The 17,167-nt window shown below is 47.2% G+C and overlaps 1 protein-coding gene across 5 annotated transcripts in view; it reads left to right on the forward strand.

The window, feature by feature from the left end:
* VIT (vitrin) overlaps nucleotides 1-11,066 on the forward strand; it is a 184,448-nt gene extending 173,382 nt beyond the window's left edge. For all 5 annotated transcript variants that reach the window (XM_040429529.1, XM_040429533.1, XM_040429530.1 and 2 more), the window contains one exon: nucleotides 10,275-11,066. In XM_040429529.1, coding sequence (XP_040285463.1) covers nucleotides 10,275-10,453 — 179 coding nt within the window. In that variant the 3' untranslated portion in view covers nucleotides 10,454-11,066. The remainder of the gene's footprint in view (nucleotides 1-10,274) is intronic.
* The last annotated feature ends 6,101 nt before the right edge of the window (nucleotides 11,067-17,167 follow it).

Below are 17,167 nucleotides of genomic sequence, written 5' to 3' on the forward strand. Positions count from 1 at the left end.
AGCAGAGCAGGGAGAGGCTGGTGCTGCTACTAGGGGGTCATACCATGGGGGAGTAATAAAGCCCACCATAATGCCCCCCTTCCCAGTAGAAATAATTCTCCTTATGTGCAAAACATACCCCTTTGTAATGCCCCCAGTTGAGGTAATGTTCCCATAATGTGCCAATATAAAATACCCCTTCTCATTGCCCCGTAGATTACCCCCATAGTGCTCCCCCCCTTCCCCATAGTACCCACCATAATGTGTCCCAGTATAAAATGCCCCTATACAGAGCCCCCCATATAAAATACCACTTCTTTTTAGCCTCAGTAGATGCCCCTATAGTGCCACCCAATAATCTGCCAGTAATAAGTGCCCCAATAGATGCCCCCAATCATGTGCCAGTAGCCAGAGTCCCCCCACCATCATGTGCCAGTAGCCAGAGTGCCCCCCCTATCATGTGCCAGTAACCCCCCTTATGTGCCAGTAGCCCCCCTTATGTGCCAGTAGCCCTCCCTTATGTGCCAGTAGCCCTCCCTTATGTGCCAGTAGCCGCCCCTTATGTGCCAGTAGCCGCCCCTTATGTGCCAGTAGCCGCCCCTTATGTGCCAGTAGCCGCCCCTTATGTGCCAGTAGCAGCCCCTTATGTGACAGTAGCCGCCCCTTATGTGACAGTAGCCACCCTTATGTGCCAGTAGCCCCCCTTATCATGTGCCAGTAGCCCCCCTTATCATGTGCCAGTAGCCCCCCTTATCATGTGCCAGTAGCCCCCTTTATCATGTGCCAGTAGCCCCCCCTTATCATGTGCCAGTAGTCCCCCCATCATGTGCCAGTAGTCCCCCCATCATGTGCCAGTAGTCCCCCCATCATGTGCCAGTAGCCCCCCTTATCATGTGCCAGTAGCCCCCTTTATCATGTGCCAGTAGCCCCCTTTATCATGTGCCAGTAGCCCCCTTTATCATGTGCCAGTAGCCCCCTTTATCATGTGCCAGTAGTCCCCCTTATCATGTGCCAGTAGTCCCCCTTATCATGTGCCAGTAGTCCCTCTTATGTGCCAGTAGCCCCCCTTATGTGCCAGTAGCCCCCCTTATGTGCCAATAGCCCCCTTATGTGCCAGTAGCCCCCTTATGTGCCAGTAGTCCCCCTTATGTGCCAGTAGCCCCTCTTATGTGCCAGTAGCCCCCTTATCATGTGCCAGCCCAGTAGTCCCCCCTTATCATGTGCCAGCCCAGTAGTCCCCCCTTATCATGTGCCAGTATTGTACCTATATATAAAAAAAAAACACTTATACTTACCTCCAGTGATGCGATGCAGGCCTCTTCCGGCCTGTGTCCCTCGCTATACGGCTCAGGCGGCGCGATGACATCATCGTGCCGCCTGCACCGGCCTCTGATAGGCTGCCGGCCTAGTGCTGGCAGCCTATCAGAGGAACAGGAGGGGACACACCTCTCCCTCCCCTACCGCAGCATAGACATCTGTATCGCCGTCCTGAGGACAGCGATAGAGATGACTATGGAGATGAGCGCTTCCACAATGGAAGCGCTCATCTCCTGCTGCTGTGCCCTGCCGCCGGCCGCCCCCACTTGTCACCAGGGCCGCAGCCTTGCGGCACTCAGGCCTGCTCAGGCCTAGCGGGAAATTTTGCGGTATCCCAGCAGGCCAGTCTGGCCCTGCCTCCGGCTCAGTGCTGGTGAAATTCTTTTGGGTCTTCCACTTGACTTTTTTGTTCCATAACCCTCAGGATCATTTAAGAAATTCCAAATGACTGTCTTACTGCATCCCACCTCAGCAGCGATGGTGCTGCTTATGCAGTTCAACAACCTGACCACATTCAAAAAGGGAGAGTTTTTTTGCCTTTGCCATCACAACGTGTGACTACACGACAGAAAATGACAATGAATCCACATCTTTGCACAGATTTGGCCTTTTAAAGGCATGTGGTCCTAAAATTTTGATCAGCTGAAAAACAGCCTGTTTCAGTTTGTTGTTTTCATTAAATTGAATGCTAAAAAAATGTTTTGTCTCACTCCCATTTCTTCTTGTTGCATGTTGAAGCTCTACTTGGAACCTTGTTAAGATCCAGCCATGCTAAATATGATTGTTTGCCATTTTTCAAGTGGTCTTAAACTTTTGATCAGGACTGTATTTTTAGTGTGCAATATTATAGCTGTACAATTCAGCTCTTTTATACATAGTTTTTAATACCTAATAAATCTACGTGTATCCATGGGAGTCACCTATGTTTGAGTGCCAGTCCATCCATTATTTATTTATTGTACCACTTATCATTGGAAGGGTAATCCAATTGGACTAGAGCACCTACCTTGGTATATGGTAGAGTGAGACATTGCCTTGTACTAGCATTTTTCTTAAAACAGCATGAACCTGGCAGTTATGATACTTGCTATGCTTGTGAGCGAGCACCATATTTAAAGACCTAACTTCCACCGTAAATGTGTGGTGGCGGTCATGAAAAGGTTAAGGGCAAAATCGAATTATGTTGTCTGCTGCGGAAGAAAAAACTGAAAAACACAATGGACCCATTATAAGTCAATAGGATTCATTAATAGGAATCCATTAAATCTATCAATACTGTCACAGTTCCATTAACCGGTTCAGGCCCAAAGTATTTTGGGTCTTCAGGAGCAGATACAGATTAGCTATCCTTAGTACACATTCGTTTAACATCTATAACTTTTTAGCTTATTGAGTTATCAATGTGAATTTTACAGTGTTTACCAATGCAGGTTTCTTTTTTCACCATTACATAAACATTTTTATTTTTAGTTTTTAGTTTTTTTAGTATTTAGATTTATAGTCACATAGTGTTTCCGGAAAAGATTGTGTCCATCATCATACACTATTCATTTTGTCTATTTTAAGTTAAGTGGGTCAGGGCAAGCATTACGGCAGACATGTTAGGTTTATTTTTTATACAATTTATTTTACTTTATTTTTCACGACTATATTTATTCATTTTTTGTTTTTTGTTTTTACACTATACTTTTACACTGTAACTGGGGATGTCCACTGACACTATAACAGGTCTATAACAGGTCTAGTTAGATCTAGGAGCAGCCTCTTGCTACCAACATTCTGGCCATCCCATGATCAGGTACACATAACCACTCTACAATGGGAACACAGAAGTGGTGAAAACTGGGTTTGTCCTCTCTCTAGAGTCCCCTGCAGTCTCTGACAACCGGGCACCTGCTATTCAGGTGTCCAATCACTCTGGTAGCAACCCTAAACTCGCACTATATACACTGCTCAAAAAAATAAAGGGAACACAAAAATAACACATCCTAGATCTGAGTTAATTAAATATTATTCTGAAATACTTTGTTCTTTACATAGTTGAATGTGCTGACAACAAAATCACACAAAAATTAAAAAATGGAAATCAAATTTTTCAACCCATGGAGGTCTGGATTTGGAGTCACACTCAAAATTAAAGTGGAAAAACACACAACAGGCTGATCCAACTCTGATGTAATGTCCTTAAAACAAGTCAAAATGAGGCTCAGTAGTGTGTGTGGCCTCCACGTGCCTGTATGACCTCCCTACAATGCCTGTGCATGCTCCTAATGAGGTGGCGGACGGTCTCCTGAGGGATCTCCTCCCAGACCTGGACTAAAGCATTTGCCAACTCCTGGACAGTCTGTGGTGCAACGTGACATTGGTGGATAGAGCGAGACATGATGTCCCAGATGTGCTCAATTGGATTCAGGTCTGGGGAACGGGCGGGCCAGTCCATAGCATCAATGCCTTTGTCTTGCAGGAACTGCTGACACACTCCAGCCACATGAGGTCTAGCATTGTCTTGCATTGTCTTGCATTAGGAGGAACCCAGGGCCAACCGCACCAGCATATGGTCTCACAAGGGGTCTGAGGATCTCATCTCGGTACCTAATGGCAGTCAGGCTACCTCTGGCGAGCACATGGAGGGCTGTGCGGCCCTCCAAAGAAATGCCACCCCACACCATTACTGACCCAAAGCCAAACCGGTCATGCTGGAGGATGTTGCAGGCAGCAGAACGTTCTCCACGGCGTCTCCAGACTCTGTCACATGTGCTCAGTGTGAACCTGCTTTCATCTGTGAAGAGCACAGGGCGCCAGTGTCGAATTTGCCAATCTTGGTGTTCTATGGCAAATGCCAAACGTCCTGCACGGTGTTGGGCTGTAAGCACAACCCCCACCTGTGGACGTCGGGCCCTCATATCACCATCATGGAGTCTGTTTCTGACCGTTTGAGCAGACACATGCACATTTGTGGCCTGCTGGAGGTCATTTTGCAGGGCTCTGGCAGTGCTCCTCCTGTTCCTCCTTGCACAAAGGCAGCGGTCCTGATGCTGGGTTGTTGCCCTCATCACGTCTCCTGATGTACTGGCCTGTCCCCTGGTAGCGCCTCCATGCTCTGGACACTACGCTGACAGACTGTCACGGCGGGCGTGCACTCAGTATAACAGATAACGCACCAACCAGGCTCTGGGCGAGAGACAGGGGAAGGGTCACCTCCTAGCTAATCCCTGACCTCTTTCCCTGCACTGCTCAGCCCACCTACAGACCTTGAAGGTAGCTATGAGATGTCCCCGTGCCTGGGCTGACAAAACCCTGAATTCCCTGAGATGGTGAAGTGGGAAATAGGAGCAGCCTGCTCGCACAGAACCTGGATGGGATAGATGACACAAAACAACCAACTAGAAATAACACTTATCTTCCTGAGCTGGAACAGACAGCCAACCTTCCTTCCTAGCTTCCAAGACCACAATGATGAGTATAATCCGCTCAGGGCACTGGGCTGAGGAGCTATTTAAACTAATGACTCCACCCAGTGCACCTGATGAGGGGCGGATCCAGCACAACTCCAAAACAAACACTAAACTCGTGCTGTAATCCTGGCCGACCTCCGCACATCGTCAGAGTGGGGCATGACAGTACCCCCTCCTTCTACGGGTGACCTCCGGACACCCCGGACCAACCTTATCCGGATGGGACCTATGAAAAGCCCTCACCAGTCAGCTGGCGTTGACATCCGACGCTGGAACCCACATCCTCTCCTCAGGACCGTATCCCCTCCAGTGCACCAGGTACTGAAGGGAACCCCGAAGAACTCTCGAGTCGAGAATCCTGGAGATCTCAAACTCCAAGTTTCCCTCAACTAGAACAGGAGGAGGAAGCAATGGCGATGGTTCCACCGGTCTCACATATTTTTTTAGTAAAGACCTGTGGAACACATCATGGATCCTCCAAGTCTGCGGAAGATCCAGCCGAAACGCCACAGGATTGATCACCGCAGAAATTTTATACGGACCAATAAATCTTGGACCCAGTTTCCAAGATGGCACTCTCAATTTGATATTTTTAGTGAACAACCACACCAGATCACCCACACACAGGTCCGGACCAGTCATACGTCTCTTGTCAGCCATTCGTTTATACCTCTCACCCATCCTCTCCAAATTCCCTTGAATCCTCCGCCAGATAGAGGATAAGGCAGAAGAGAATCTCTCCTCCTCTGGCATCCCAGAGGAACCAGACCCAGAGAAGGTACCAAACTTGGGATGGAAACCGTATGCGCCAAAAAATGGCAACTTACCCGTGGACTCCTGTCTACGGTTATTCAACGCAAATTCTGCTAAGACAAGAATGAGGACCAGTCCTCCTGATTCTCAGCCACAAAGCACCTCAAGTAGGTCACCAGGTTTTGATTGGTACGCTCCGTCTGACCATTCGACTGCGGATGAAAAGCCGAAGAGAATGAAAGTTGAATGCCAAGCCGAGAGCAGAACGCCCTCCAAAACCTGGAGACAAACTGCGTGCCCCTATCAGAGACCACATCCGAAGGAATACCATGCAATTTCCCAATATTATCCACAAAAATCTGCGCAAGAGTCTTAGCATTAGGCAGACTAGTTAGTGGTATAAAGTGAGCCATCTTACTGAAACGGTCAACCACCACCAAAATCACTGTTCTCCCGGAGGAACTCGGCAGATCCGTAATAAAGTCCATAGACAAATGCGTCCAAGGACGAGATGGAATAGACAATGGAAGAAGTGAACCAGGCGGTCGAGTATGAGCAACCTTTGACCGAGCGCAGGTTTCACAAGCTGTCACGTAATTCTCAATGCTCTTATGTAACCCTGGCCACCAGAATCTCCGGGATACTAGATCACAGGTGGACTTACCACCAGGATGTCCAGCGAGAACAGTATCGTGATGTTCCTTGAACACCTTGTATCGTAGGCCCTCAGGAACAAACAACCTCCCTGGGGGACAAGAACCAGGAGCCCCCTCCTGGGCTCCCAACACCTCCATCTCCAATTCAGGGTACAGAGCGGAGACCACCACCCCATCCGCCAAAATCGGCGCCGGATCTTCTGAATCACCTCCCCCAGGAAAGCTGCGAGACAAGGCATCTGCCTTGACGTTCTTGACCCCTGGGTGAAAGGTAACCACGAAATTGAACCTGGTAAAAAACAGTGACCATCTGGCCTGCCTAGGGTTCAGACGCTTGGCAGATTGCAGGTAAGCCAAATTCTTATGGTCAGTATACACCGTAACGGGGTGAGACGCCCCCTCCAACCAGTGGCGCCATTCCTCAAAGGCCAACTTGATAGCCAACAACTCTCTATCTCCAACATCATAATTCCTCTCGGCAACCGAGAGCTTCTTGGAGAAGAAGGCACACGGGACCCACTTGCCAGGAGATGAACCCTGTGACAGCACCGCCCCAACCCCCACCTCTGATGCATCAACCTCCACTACGAATGGTTGAGACACATCCGGCTGCACAAGAATGAGAGCGGACGCAAAACGCTCCTTAACAGCCGAAAAGGCCTGCAATGCCTCATCCGACCAGACAGAGACATCGGCGCCCTTCTTGGTCATATCAGTAAGAGGTTTTGCTAGGGTAAAATAATTCAAAATAAATTTCCTATAATAATTTGTAAACCCCAAAAACCGCATCAAAGCTTTCTGATTCTCTGGTCGGTCCAACTCCAGAACCGCCCGGACCTTTTCGGGGTCCATACGAAAACCGGAATCAGAAAGCATGTATCCCAAGAATGGAAGCTCTTGCACCGCAAACAAACATTTCTCCAATTTGGCATATAACTTATTCTCCCAAAGGATCGTCAAAACCTGTCTCCCATGATCCTGATGGGTCTTCAGATCAGGAGAATTAATTAAAATGTCATCCAGGTAAACTACTACGAACCTCCCCACCAAGTGATGAAAAATGTCATTGAAGAATTGCTGAAATACTGCTGGCGCGTTCGTCAACCCAAAAGGCATCACCAGGTTCTCAAAATGACCCTCGTGCGTATTGAAGGCCGTTTTCCACTCATCCCCCTCCTTGATCCTGATCAGATTGTAGGCTCCTCTCAAATCCAACTTGGAGAACACCTTGGCTCCAACAATCTGATCAAAAAGATCAGAGATCAAGGGCAGGGGATATGGATCCCGGACTGTAATACAGTTCAATTCCCGGAAATCCAAACACGGTCTCAGTGATCCATCTTTTTTCTTCACAAAGAACAAACCTACTGCCACCGGAGACTTAGATGGTCTAATATGACCCTTTGCCAAACTCTCGGCGACATACTTTCGCATGACCTCTCTTTCGGGTTGAGAGAGGTTGTAAAGCCGAGACTTTGGCAACTTAGCGCCAGGAATGAGATTAACTGGACAATCATAGTCCCGATGAAGGGGGAATTCCTGAGCCCCACCCTCCGAAAAGACATCCGCAAAATCCGAGAGATACTGAGGTAAAGCCGTAATGGACACACCAGAGATAGATGTGCCAAGACAATTATCCGAACAAAACTCGCTCCAACCAATGATTTGTTTCGCTTGCCAGTCTATAATTGGGTAATGTCTAGTCAACCATGGCAACCCCAAAACTATAGGAGATGGCAAATCCTTCATGACAAAACAAGAAATAATTTCAGCATGTGAATCACCCACCCTTAAGTGAATACCATGAACAATGTGAGTAAGGCTCCTTTGAGAAAGAGGGGAAGAATCAATTGCAAAAACACGAATCTCGTTCTCTAATGTGCAAGTACTTAGTCCCAGGCCTTGAAGAAAAAGAAAGTCAATTAGGTTTACCCCAGCACCACAATCAAGGAATACATCAACAAACACATTTTTTGACTCTAGCGCCACCATAGCTGAAAGGAGAAAACGGGAACTGCAGGGAGCTTGCATACCTGTCTGCTCCACCACACCATTCATACAACCAAGTGTGAGGGAAGTTTTTTTTTCTTTTTTCTTTTTCTCTTCCACCTGTGATTTAACATGAGGACAAGAAAAAATAAAATGACCCCTCTTTCCACAAAAGTAACATAGATTGTGCACTTTTCTAAAGTCTCTACTTTCAGAATGGCAAGATATCTGACCTAACTGCATGGGTTCCTCCCCTACCCCAGAGTTATAAGTAATATCACCCTGGGCAGTAGGAGAAACAAAACCACACGCAGGAGGGATCCCCAGCACGGAGGGACCTTTACATCTCTCTCTGATACGTCTATCCAACCGTATAGCCAAAGACATTGCATTCTCTAAAGTATCCGGATACTCATGAAAAGCCAGGGCATCCTTCAACCTTTCAGATAACCCCTGACAAAACTGACGACGTAACGCGGGGTCGTTCCACCCCGACTCAGTAGCCCACCTCCTAAACTCTGTACTGTAACCCTCTGCAGTATGTTCACCCTGCAGTAAGTTACGCAATTTCGATTCTGCCATCGAGACCCGATCTGGGTCATCGTAAATCAATCCTAGGGTTTGGAAAAATTCCTCCACTGACCGGAGAGCCAGAGAACCGGGCGGCAGAGAAAAAGCCCAGTATTGCGCGTCCCCTTTAAGCAGAGACATGATGATACCAACCCTCTGATCCTCATTACCTGACGAAAATGGACGCAGTCGAAAGTACAATTTTCATGACTCTTTTAAAGCGGAAAAAATCATCCGTACCCCCTGTAAATCTCTCGGGAAGAGCGACTTTAGGCTCCCCACCAATTTGACCAGTACCTGATGCCAGAAACCTCTGACACTGTGTGACCGAACTACGCAGATCAACAACCTCTAGGGATAAACCCTGCATGCGGTCACTCAGTGCATCAATTGACGTCATCACAAAAGCGCTGAGTGATGGCAGTCACAGTATGGCAGATTATAATGTGACGGCGGGCGTGCACTCAGTATAACAGATAACGCACCAACCAGGCTCTGGGCGAGAGACAGGGGAAGGGTCACCTCCTAGCTAATCCCTGACCTCTTTCCCTGCACTGCTCAGCCCACCTACAGACCTTGAAGGTAGGTATGAGATGTCCCCGTGCCTGGGCTGACAAAACCCTGAATTCCCTGAGATGGTGAAGTGGGAAATAGGAGCAGCCTGCTCGCACAGAACCTGGATGGGATAGATGACACAAAACAACCAACTAGAAATAACACTTATCTTCCTGAGCTGGAACAGACAGCCAACCTTCCTTCCTAGCTTCCAAGACCACAATGATGAGTATAATCCGCTCAGGGCACTGGGCTGAGGAGCTATTTAAACTAATGACTCCACCCAGTGCACCTGATGAGGGGCGGATCCAGCACGACTCCAAAACAAACACTAAACTCGTGCTGCAATCCTGGCCGACCTCCGCACATCGTCAGAGTGGGGCATGACACAGACACAGCAAACCTTCTTGCCACAGCTCGCATTGATGTGCCATCCTGGATAAGCTGCACTACCTGAGCCACTTGTGTGGGTTGTAGACTCCGTCTCATGCTACCACTAGAGTGAAAGCACCGCCAGCATTCAAAAGTGACCAAAACATCAGCCAGGAAGCATAGGAACTGAGAAGTGGTCTGTGGTCACCACCTGCAGAACCACTCCTTTATTGGGGGTGTCTTGCTAATTGCCTATAATTTCCTCCTGTTGTCTATTCCATTTGCACAACAGCATGTGAAATTGATTGTCACTCAGTGTTGCTTCCTAAGTGGACAGTTTGATTTCACAGTGTGATTGACTTGGAGTTACATTGTGTTGTTTAAGTGTTCCCTTTTATTTTTTTGAGCAGTTTATATAATGCATAGGTTTCGAGGGCCTAGTACGAATGCTGTATATATACAGTAGGAAGCAGTCAAGAAGTCAATAGAAGAAATCATGATGCTGAGCCTAAAACCATTTTTTCTACTGTCATGGTAGAGTCTAGTGTCAGGAAATTGGATTTCCAGTTGGGAATTCATGGTAAATTATTTTCATCATATCAAGTAATCCTTTCTGTTTCATTTACAGGAGTCATTGCATATGCTATTGGTGTGGCCTGGGCAGCCCAAGATGAACTGGAATCTATTGCCACCGATCCAGATAAAGACCATTCATTTTTTGTGGACGAATTTGATAGCCTCTATAAATTTGTTGGAAAGATCATTCAGAACATTTGTACAGAGTATAATTCTCAACCACGAAATTAAGACTTGGGATGGCTGAGGCAGTGATATACTGCTTGGAGAACAGGGATTCTTTTTGGCAATCAGTACACAACAGCTACAAAGAATAATGGAATTAATTATATAGCGAGAAAAATAATGTTTGCAGTTTTATATCATAGCCTCTGTTTACTCAGAAGGTGTTATAGGAACTTGTAAACTGCAGTATGTGAGAAAATATATGTAACATCCAAAATTATAAAGGACAAATATGTCATTAGAATCTGGGAAGATAACGAAGATGACTCCATGCTGATTTCTTCTCATCAGCGTGTAAAGATGTAACTTTATGAAATGAGAGTTATAGACAACACCAATCATGTGTTGCATTTATACAAATTAAACCTATTTTTCTATCACAGAAAATAAATCTTGTAATTATAGCTTAATTTTGTAAAAGGGTTGTATAGGCATAAAGTATGTTATTCCTTCATATAGCGCCCCCACACAGATAGGATCAAGCTTTAGTACACCTTTTGATACAAAGGACCACAACATTATCACTTCTTGTAGTGCTTCTTGTAACAGTGTATACTTTTTTGTTTTTAATGGAGCAAGTCACATCAGTTACCTTTTTGCTCTTCCAGGGACGGATGGTACTTAAAGGGAACCTGTCACCTGGATTTTGTGTATAGAGCTGAGGACATGGGTTGCTAGATGGCCACTAGCACATCCGCAATACCCAGTCCCCATAGCTCTGTGTGTTTTTATTGTGTAAAAAAAACGATTTGATACATATGCAAATTGACATAAAAGAGTCACATCTTAGGCTACTTTCACACTAGCGTTCGGAGCGGATCCGTCTGATGTTTCATCAGACGGATCCGCTCCGATAATGCAGACGTTCGCATCCGTTCAGAACGGATGCGTCTGCATTAAAACTTAGAAAATTTTCTAAGTGTGAAAGTTGTCTGAGCGGATCCGTTCAGACTTTCCATTGAAAGTCAATGGGGAACGGATCCGCTTGAAGATTGAGCCATATAGTGTCATCTTCAAGCGGATCCGTCCCCATTGACTTCCATTATAAGTCTGGACGGATCCGCTCGCCTCCGCACGGCCAGGCGGACACCCGAACACTGCAAGCAGCGTTCAGGTGTCCGCTCACTGAGCGGAGCGGAGGCTGAACGCTGGCAGGCGGATGCATTCTCAGTGGATCCGCCTCCACTGAGAATGCATTGGGGCCTGACGGATGCGTTCGGGGCCGCTCGTGAGCCCCTTCAAACGGTGCGCACGAGCGGACACCCGAACGCTAGTGTGAAAGTAGCCTTACTTGTGTGACCAGAGAAGAGTCATATTTTCAAGCTCTGACTCATCTCAGGTTAATTTGCATATGTATCAAATCGGTTTTTATACACAATAAAAGCACACAGAGCTATGGGGACTGGGTATTGCGGATGTGCTAGTGGCCATCTAGCAACCCATGTCCTCAGCTCTATACACAAAATCCTGGTGACAGGTTCCCTTTAATTGTAGCTTTGCGAATGCCTTGTAAGGCTTGTTTAACAGCACAATGTCATGAATTTTGGTCCTCATAGGGTCGCATGACAAGGTTTTAGAGCATTGATCAGTAGAATTGCATAATATGCACATAAAATCTGTTTTGCCCTTAATAGGCAGATACCATGATGCTAAATCAGTGCAAGGTTTTTAATTATCTTTCTTGCAATTATTTTGTATATTGTAATAAAAAATGTCTTTAATAAAAATCTCTGAGTTTGTCGTTAAATAAGTGTAGCTAAAGAAATATTCAAATTAGATTGCTGTTATTCTGATTTTTGATGAATGTATCACGCTTCAATGCCGCATTATCAGTTATGAAAAACTATTTGTACACTACATTTGCACTGATTATAATACAGGGTGGCCCGCGAAAAAAGTAGCCCACCTCCAGCGATAGTATGACAAGATGAACGAGCAAGTCTATGCATCTTTGGGCACGTCGGATTATGTTGGTTGATACTGCTTGCAGCTCTTCAAAAGTGATGCTGTGGATAGTGTTTGTGATGTTTTCCTTGAGTTCATCTAGGGTATGTGGATTGTTAGCGTACACTTTCTGTTTTAAACAGGGGTGCACCACCAATGAGGCGAGGTGAGGCGATTGCCTCCTGCAGCACCAGTCAGGGGCGAGAAGAAACGCTCATCTCTACATATTCAACTGCATCGCTGTACACATGACAGCAATACAGTTGAATGCTGCGATGGGAGCAATGTCTCCCTGGCCCACCGTTTCTTCTAATAGGCTTTAGTTCTAGTTCCTGTAGCCTATCAGGGGCCGGTGTCATTATTATCGCACTGTCTGAGACGGGCTGCATAAGGCTCAGGGCACAGACTACAAGAGGTCTATGTCTTGCACTGCATTGCTGACAGCAGAATGGAGGTAAGTATTTGAGTTTATTATTTTTATTTGGCAGCACGATATTGGTCCAAAATGGGCTAGGAGTCATTATTTAGTAACTGGAGAAAGCACTATGGGGAGATTGCAGCTGTAAATAGGAGCATTTTTGTACTAGCACACATTATAAGGGGGCCACTATGGGGACATTCGCTGTACTGGTGGCACTAAAAGTGGGTAGTTTTTTTTGTACAGACACATTATAAGGGAGCATTTTTTACACTGGCACATAAGGGGGCATTTTTTGTACTTGGCGCACATTGTAAGGGAGCATTTTTGTACTGGCACACATTTTAAGGTGGCCACTATGGAGACATTTGTTCTATATGGGGCACTAAAAGGGTGTTTTTGTACTGGCACATGTCATAAGGGAGCTTTTTTTTATTATTTGCACGCATAAGAGGGTATTTTGCACTGCCAAACATTATAAGGGAGCATTTTTGTATCTTAGTAGATGTAAGTCAGAACAACTGGACATTTTTTTCTTCATGACGTTGCGTTGAATGGCTTGTGTGAGAATTCTCCAGCATTAAATACTGGCGTCTCATGCTTCAGTCATGGAGGTAAGATGTTGATTGCATATGTATGACTGAAGCTATTAGGTGTGATTAAGCCGCTTCAGGAGAGGTGTTAGAACAGTATTGTAAGTTTTAGACAATAGATGTCCCAGCCCTCTGTTAGAAATTGGTTTCTCCAATTTCACATATCTTCTTTCATACGTCTTTTGAACTAGTCCTCCTCTGTGTCAAAGATGCAAAAGATGTGATGTTTATTAAAAATTCTTCAGTTTTTCAGAAAACCTAGCTTCGCACAATCACTGGAAAACGTGCCATTCTCTTCTTTTCTCAGTTTTAACAAAAGTTCAGTCTGGATATCCATAAGTTTTACAGGCTACTTTGAGGTGTTCGAATTCCCTTGTTTTAGTATCTGTGCTGGTTGAGATCTTTTCGGCCTAGTGGTTTAGGCTGATGACCCACATATTGTGATCTAGAGGATAGTGGGAGTCAAACAGCAGGTACTGGTCCGTATGAGTAGGTTTCCTGTAGACTCCACTTTCCAGCCTTCCTTCCTCTCCAACTGTTATCAAGAAGTCCAAGAAAGCCAGTGTGTTGTTCCACACATCTTCTTGTGTAAACCTGATGTTATGGTCCACGGTGTTGATGTGTTCGATGAACGTGTGTGTACTTCTAGTTTTTAAATTTTAACCCAAGTGCCACCCACATATCTAAACCAGTGACTTGGTACAATTCCAATGAAGGTGTTTGGGGCTTTAAGTTCCACCTCCTCCATCTACAAATTAGCTACAATGGGTGAAACTGCCATCATGTTTCTATCTTTAGAACTTATACTTAACATAGTTAGTGGTCAGGCAAAGGTCCAGCAAGAAACACATTTGATCTGGATTAAGATTTATTCTGCTGCTGTATTAACCTTGCCTTCACTATTTGAACTGCCTCTGAATTAAGTATGCAAAAAAGGATGTAACATCATAGGACACCTGTCATGATTAGGACACCAGCGAGTGCGATCCGTAGTAAGCACCACTGCCGACATACTATTTCCTTGGTTATCAGGCCAGGGCAGTGAGGCCCGAAACCCTGGCCAATCAGAGGTAACAATGGCATATCCGGTGTTATGACGTCACTCAGGTCACATGATTGGGGACACACCATGTGACCTGCAAGCGCAGCTTATCTGAATAGACAACTGCTGGCCACAGTTGCCTGTGATTAAAGAATTTTGTATCTCACTAGCCTGCTTACTGTGACTGCGCTCTTCTGGTTTTGGATCTTGCATTGCCCCTGACTACAGACTCGCTTGGTTTCTTTCAGCTGTATTGAATTAGGCTTAGCTAGGATTTGGATCTGCTTTTGCCGTTATAGCTCATGTTTGAACTCAGGCTTGGTATTGTATGCCTCTTTGGTTTTTGATCTTGCTCTTATCGTACTCTCCTAGTTTTGATCAGGTCCATCTGACTACAATGTTCTTGTTGTTTTTGCATCTGTCACGGAACCATGAACCAGACGTACAACAAGAGATAAATGAAAATAAGAAGGCTTTATTGAAAATAAAGCTGTAAAGCAAAAGTCCAAACGGATGGTGAAACCGAGCAGAGTCTTTGCGAAGCCAGAGGTCAGGAACCAGAAGGGTAGTCAGACGAAGCCAGGATCAGGAACCAGCAGGGTAGTCAGACGAAGCCAGGATCAGGAACCAGCAGGGTAGTCAGACGAAGCCAGGATCAGGAACCAGCAGGGTAGTCAGACGAAGCCAGGATCAGGAACCAGAAGCAGCAGCAGTCTTAGAAGCATGTGAACACAAGAGGACCAAGCAAGGAACTGAAGCCACAGACCTCCTATATATATGAGCTAGGCATCCAGCTCCTCCCAGGGGAAGGAGGAGCCGCAGGGTGGAAGGCTACAAGAAACCCAGGACCCAAGATGGCCGCCAGCACATGTCAAACGAAGGAGAGCAGCAAGCAGGTAAGACCATGACAGTACCTCCCCCTCAAGGGCCCCTCCTCCGCGGAGCACAAAACGGTTTCTGAGGGAAGCGTGCGTGGAAGGCTCGGAGCAAGGCAGGAGCATGGACATCTGCGGAGGGAACCCAGGAACGTTCCTCTGGACCATAACCACGCCAATGGACCAAAAACTGCAACCGACCGCGGACCAGGCGTGAGTCCAGGATATTGCTCACCTCATATTCCTCACGATTGCCCACTTGGACCGGACGAGGCCGAGGAACCGAGGAAGTGAAACAATTACACACCAGTGGCTTCAACAGGGAGACATGAAACACGTTGGAGATCCGCATGCCAGGAGGAAGCGCAAGGGCATAGGCTACCGGGTTTACCCTGCGAAGCACTCGGAAGGGACCAACAAAGCGAGGCGCCAGCTTGGGAGTGGGCACTCGAAGGTTGAGGTTGCGGGTGGACAACCATACACGGTCTCCGACCTGGTAGGAAGGAGCAGGCGCTCGTCTGCGATCAGCCTGGAATCTCTGGCGCTGCGCAGAGACCTCAAGGGACTTCTGGATCTGTACCCAAGAAGCACGTAGGACGGAAAGGTGATCCTCCACAGCCGGAATATCCTGGCGAGAGAATACCTCCGGTAACACGGCAGGTTGGAACCCATAATTGGCCATGAAGGGAGACGTCCCAGAGGAAGAGTTCACCGCCGTGTTCCTGGCAAACTCAGCCCAAGGCAGGAGGTCAACCCAATTGTCTTGGTGATCGGAGACATAGCAACGAAGGAATTGCTCCAAGGCCTGATTGGATCGTTCTGCGGCCCCATTGGACTGAGGGTGGTAGGCCGAGGAGAAGGAGAGATGAATCCCCAACTGGGAGCAAAAGGCGCGCCAGAACCTGGACACAAACTGACTCCCCCGATCCGACACAATCTCCTTAGGCAAACCGTGCAACCGGAAGACCTCCCTGGCAAAAATCGTGGCCAACTCTTGTGCAGAGGGTAACTTCTTGAGAGGAACACAGTGGCACATTTTGGAAAACCGATCCACAATCATGAGAATGACCGTATGGCCTCGGGATGCAGGGAGGTCCACAATGAAATCCATCCCCAGGTGTGACCATGGGCGCTCCCCGGTGGCTATGGGTTGCAGAAGGCCCAACGGAAGGTGCCGAGGGGACTTACTCTGGGCACAAACGGAGCATGCCGCTACATATGCGGCGATGTCGGAACGTAGGGAAGGCCACCAGAACAGACGTGAAACAGCCCAGGACAGCTGATTCTTTCCAGGATGCCCCGCGGTCTTGGAGTTATGGTAGGTTCGCAACAACCGAGTGCGCAACTCCTCAGGCACAAAACATCTGCCGTTGGGTCTCCCAGAGGGAGCACCAGATTGAGCCGCCAAAATCTGCTCACCCAGGGGAGAGGTCAGGCTGGTGCGAATGGCGGCCAGGATCTGATTCGGAGGTATGACCGAAGTCGGAATCGACTCCTCCCTGGACAGCTCGGAGTACTGCCGTGATAAGGCATCCGCCCTGATGTTCTTGGAACCGGGTAGGTAGGAGACCACGTAATTAAAACGTGACAAGAACAGAGCCCATCTGGCCTGACGTGGTGTCAATCTCTTGGCCTCAGAAAGGTAGGTCAGATTCTTGTGGTCCGTCAGGATGAGAACCGGAACCACCGAACCCTCGAGCAAGTGCCTCCATTCTTTAAGGGCCTGCACGATGGCCAATAACTCCCTGTCACCAATCTGATAGTTGCACTCCGCGGAAGACAGTTTCCGGGAGTAAAACCCACAAGGAAGCAGAGGACCCTCTGGTGTTCTACGCTGAGACAGAAGGG

Source organism: Bufo bufo, chromosome 4 (genome assembly GCF_905171765.1).
Source record: "Bufo bufo chromosome 4, aBufBuf1.1, whole genome shotgun sequence".
NCBI lineage: Eukaryota > Metazoa > Chordata > Amphibia > Anura > Bufonidae > Bufo > Bufo bufo.